The 2,688-nt window shown below is 39.1% G+C and overlaps 1 protein-coding gene across 1 annotated transcript; it reads right to left on the bottom strand.

Annotated features, from left to right (window-relative positions):
* Positions 1 to 239: 239 nt before the first annotated feature.
* Positions 240 to 2,214, bottom strand: LOC116032688 (ervatamin-B-like). Its single transcript, XM_031275379.1, has 2 exons — positions 1,738 to 2,214; positions 240 to 1,026 (listed from the first exon to the last, which is right to left on the bottom strand). The coding sequence occupies exons 1-2, from the start codon at positions 2,177 to 2,179 to the stop codon at positions 437 to 439; spliced, it is 1,032 nt and encodes a 343-aa protein (XP_031131239.1). The 5' UTR covers positions 2,180 to 2,214; the 3' UTR covers positions 240 to 436.
* Between the last annotated feature and the right edge of the window lie 474 nt (positions 2,215 to 2,688).

A 2,688-nucleotide genomic window follows, 5' to 3' on the forward strand; every position in this document is an offset into this window, starting at 1 on the left:
ATTTATAAATTGTAAAAACATAGTCAAATATTGTAAAACAAACAAAAAAAAAAAAAAAAAGAACTTCATTTAGTGTTCATTATTGTATTTATAAATTGTAAAAACATAGTCAAATATTGTAAAACAAACAAAAAAAAAAAAAAAAAGAACTTCATTTAGTGTTCATTATTGTATTTATAAATTGTAAAAACATAGTCAAATATTGTAAAACAAACAAAAAAAAAAAAAAAAAAAAAAAAAAAAGCAAGGTAATTATACTTTAAAAATATATGTGAAATTCATTTATACATCATCATAAGTTTACAATTCCAAACCACTATGTAACTAAATGATAAATTTCATGTCTTTCACAATATATTCATCTTATGCATATTAAGAAAACCAAAAACAAAATCTAAGTCGCATTTTATGTCTTATAATTTTGTCTTAGTAAGATTTAAGCAGTGGGATAAGAAGCCCTAGTGTTAACCCCACAAACTCCATCACTATTAATCCCTCTAGCCATCCTCATATACCCATTCTCACCCCAATCGGTCCCCCACGAATTCTTCACCAACCAATAATCTTTCCCCTCATCGCTCGTCCCGTACCCGACGATCGTGATGGCGTGGCGGGACCCAGAGCCGCAATCGCCGTTATCGCCGGTGAAAACGCCGCTGCTGTAGTGGTGGAACAGTCCCCCGTCGAGCGAGATTCCGGCGGAGACAGGCTGGTTCGTGACGGCCGCGAGGAGAGCGGATTCGCTGGGTTCAACTTCTTGGTAGCCGGAAATGGTGGCTGCCGGGGTGCCGAGGTTTTGGGCGTTGCAGCTCTCCTGAGCGCCCTCGTAGGGGTAGTCGGACTCCGTCACGAGGCCGCCGTTGTCTTTTACGAATTGGAAGGCCTCCGTTCGGATCCCGCCGCCGCAGCCGTCGCTGTTGAGGTCGCAGTCGAGGAGTTGCTGTTCGGATAAGGAGATTAGTTTGCCGGTTCGGATTTTGGTTATTCCTTCCACCGCCGCCACCACCGCAAACGCCCAGCAACAACCTTATCCATAACCAATCAACGAAACTAATTATTATTATTATTATTATTATTATTATTATTGCCCGCAAAAGTAAAATTCCCGACATAATAGATAAGAGGACTAGTATTTGGTGATTATAAATGACAAAATTCTCCTCATCCCTTAACCCACATCCCAACCAGATAGAATAAGTTAAAGTGCACGACAACGGATTATGTGGAATGATTAATGTCTAATGCACACAAAAGACAAAATTCCCCTCATTCATAGGGCCCAAGTCCCAACTAAAAAGAATAAATTAAGGTGCACAACTACTTATTAGGTGGGAGTCCTAGTGTTAAGTGCTCGCAAAAAAACAAAATTCTCCTCACTCCTAGGGCCCACATCCCAATTAGACAGATTAAGGCGCACAACAACTTATTAGATGGGAGTCATGTGCTCGCAAAAGACAAAATTCTCCTCACCCTAGGACTCACATCCCAAACCCAAGGCGCCACATTCGATTTGACAGAGCATTTGAAAGGATGTAAATCACGGTAACTTATGACTCAGACCCAAAACAACACAATTATTAGGTGAGAAAACCAACAAAGTCAACGATTATTATTATTATTCTTTTGTTGTGGTGCGTGTTTAAAATATAAAACACTTGTGGCCGGTCCATAATTAAGCAAATAAAAAAGACATTTTCAAAGTGTGCAACAATTGTTAATAGTTAGTTAGTTACATACCGCAGTTGCCTTGGTCTTTGATACCCGTCACAGCACCCCTCTCTCTCCAGTCCAAAGAGTCTGGAGCTTGAGCCAAACTTTCATTCAGAAAGGAAGCTGGTTTTGAAGGCTTTGGGCGTGGGATTGACTTCTCTTCGTTAAGCAAGGTGGCCCGGAACTCCTCCTTAGTTAGATCAGTAAACTTGTTAACACCAAGTTTGTAAGACCGGTTGGCAACCTTGTTGAATTTTTCAATAAACTCCAAGTTTTCTTTGAAAATTCTGAACCGTTTTGCCTTCTCGGCTTCAGTTTTGTATGTACGCCCATGGCGAGCCATCCAACTCTCATGGCGCAAGAATAAGGAAGTTTCTTCCAAGGTACGAGCAGTGACTAGAGATTCCCAAGCCCCCAATAGGAAAAGGGCTGCAAGAACAACCAACCCGGAATGAAAGTTGAGAGCCATAGGAGATATATATTGTAGTATATGACTATATGTTAATGAATGAGTGATGTGTTATGGAATGAGGGATGTGTTACCGGTCTATTTATAGGGAATAATCTTAAATTTCGTTGTGGAAAATTCTGCAGAATTTAAGTAAATATTCAGTCGTCTTTATTTTTCTACGTAACAATTTCCTTCCAAGTTGATGAGACTTAGCTTGTTCATATTAAGGCTGGTTGATAATTTCAAAAGTGGAGTGCTACTTTTCACACATTGTTTGCACAAACTCTCACTAAATGATGGTTGGTACAACATAGAACCGTCTAATAAATTATTTCACACACATCTTTCAAACATTATTCTCAACATCTTGGGTACGTAATTGATTGTTTTTTAGATTACTACTTACTCTGTTACAATGCGGTATCTCTTCCTAAGACCATCCTTATCAATGGAGTTTTTTCACGGTTATTGAGGACTTTTTGTGAGTGTGATTAGGAAAGAGAAAGTGGGTAGAGAAAGAAAAAAAA

This window comes from Ipomoea triloba, chromosome 10 (genome assembly GCF_003576645.1).
Source record: "Ipomoea triloba cultivar NCNSP0323 chromosome 10, ASM357664v1".
Classification (NCBI taxonomy): Eukaryota; Viridiplantae; Streptophyta; class Magnoliopsida; order Solanales; family Convolvulaceae; genus Ipomoea; species Ipomoea triloba.

Bases quoted from the DNA above. Each gene is read 5' to 3' on its own strand.
- LOC116032688 (XM_031275379.1), bottom strand. From the start codon at position 2,179: ATGGCTCTCAACTTTCATTCCGGGTTGGTTGTTCTTGCAGCCCTTTTC. The intron at 1,027-1,737 runs GTATGTAACTAA...GTTATGGATAAG, and splicing joins CAAAGACCAAGGCAACTGCG to GTTGTTGCTGGGCGTTTGCG.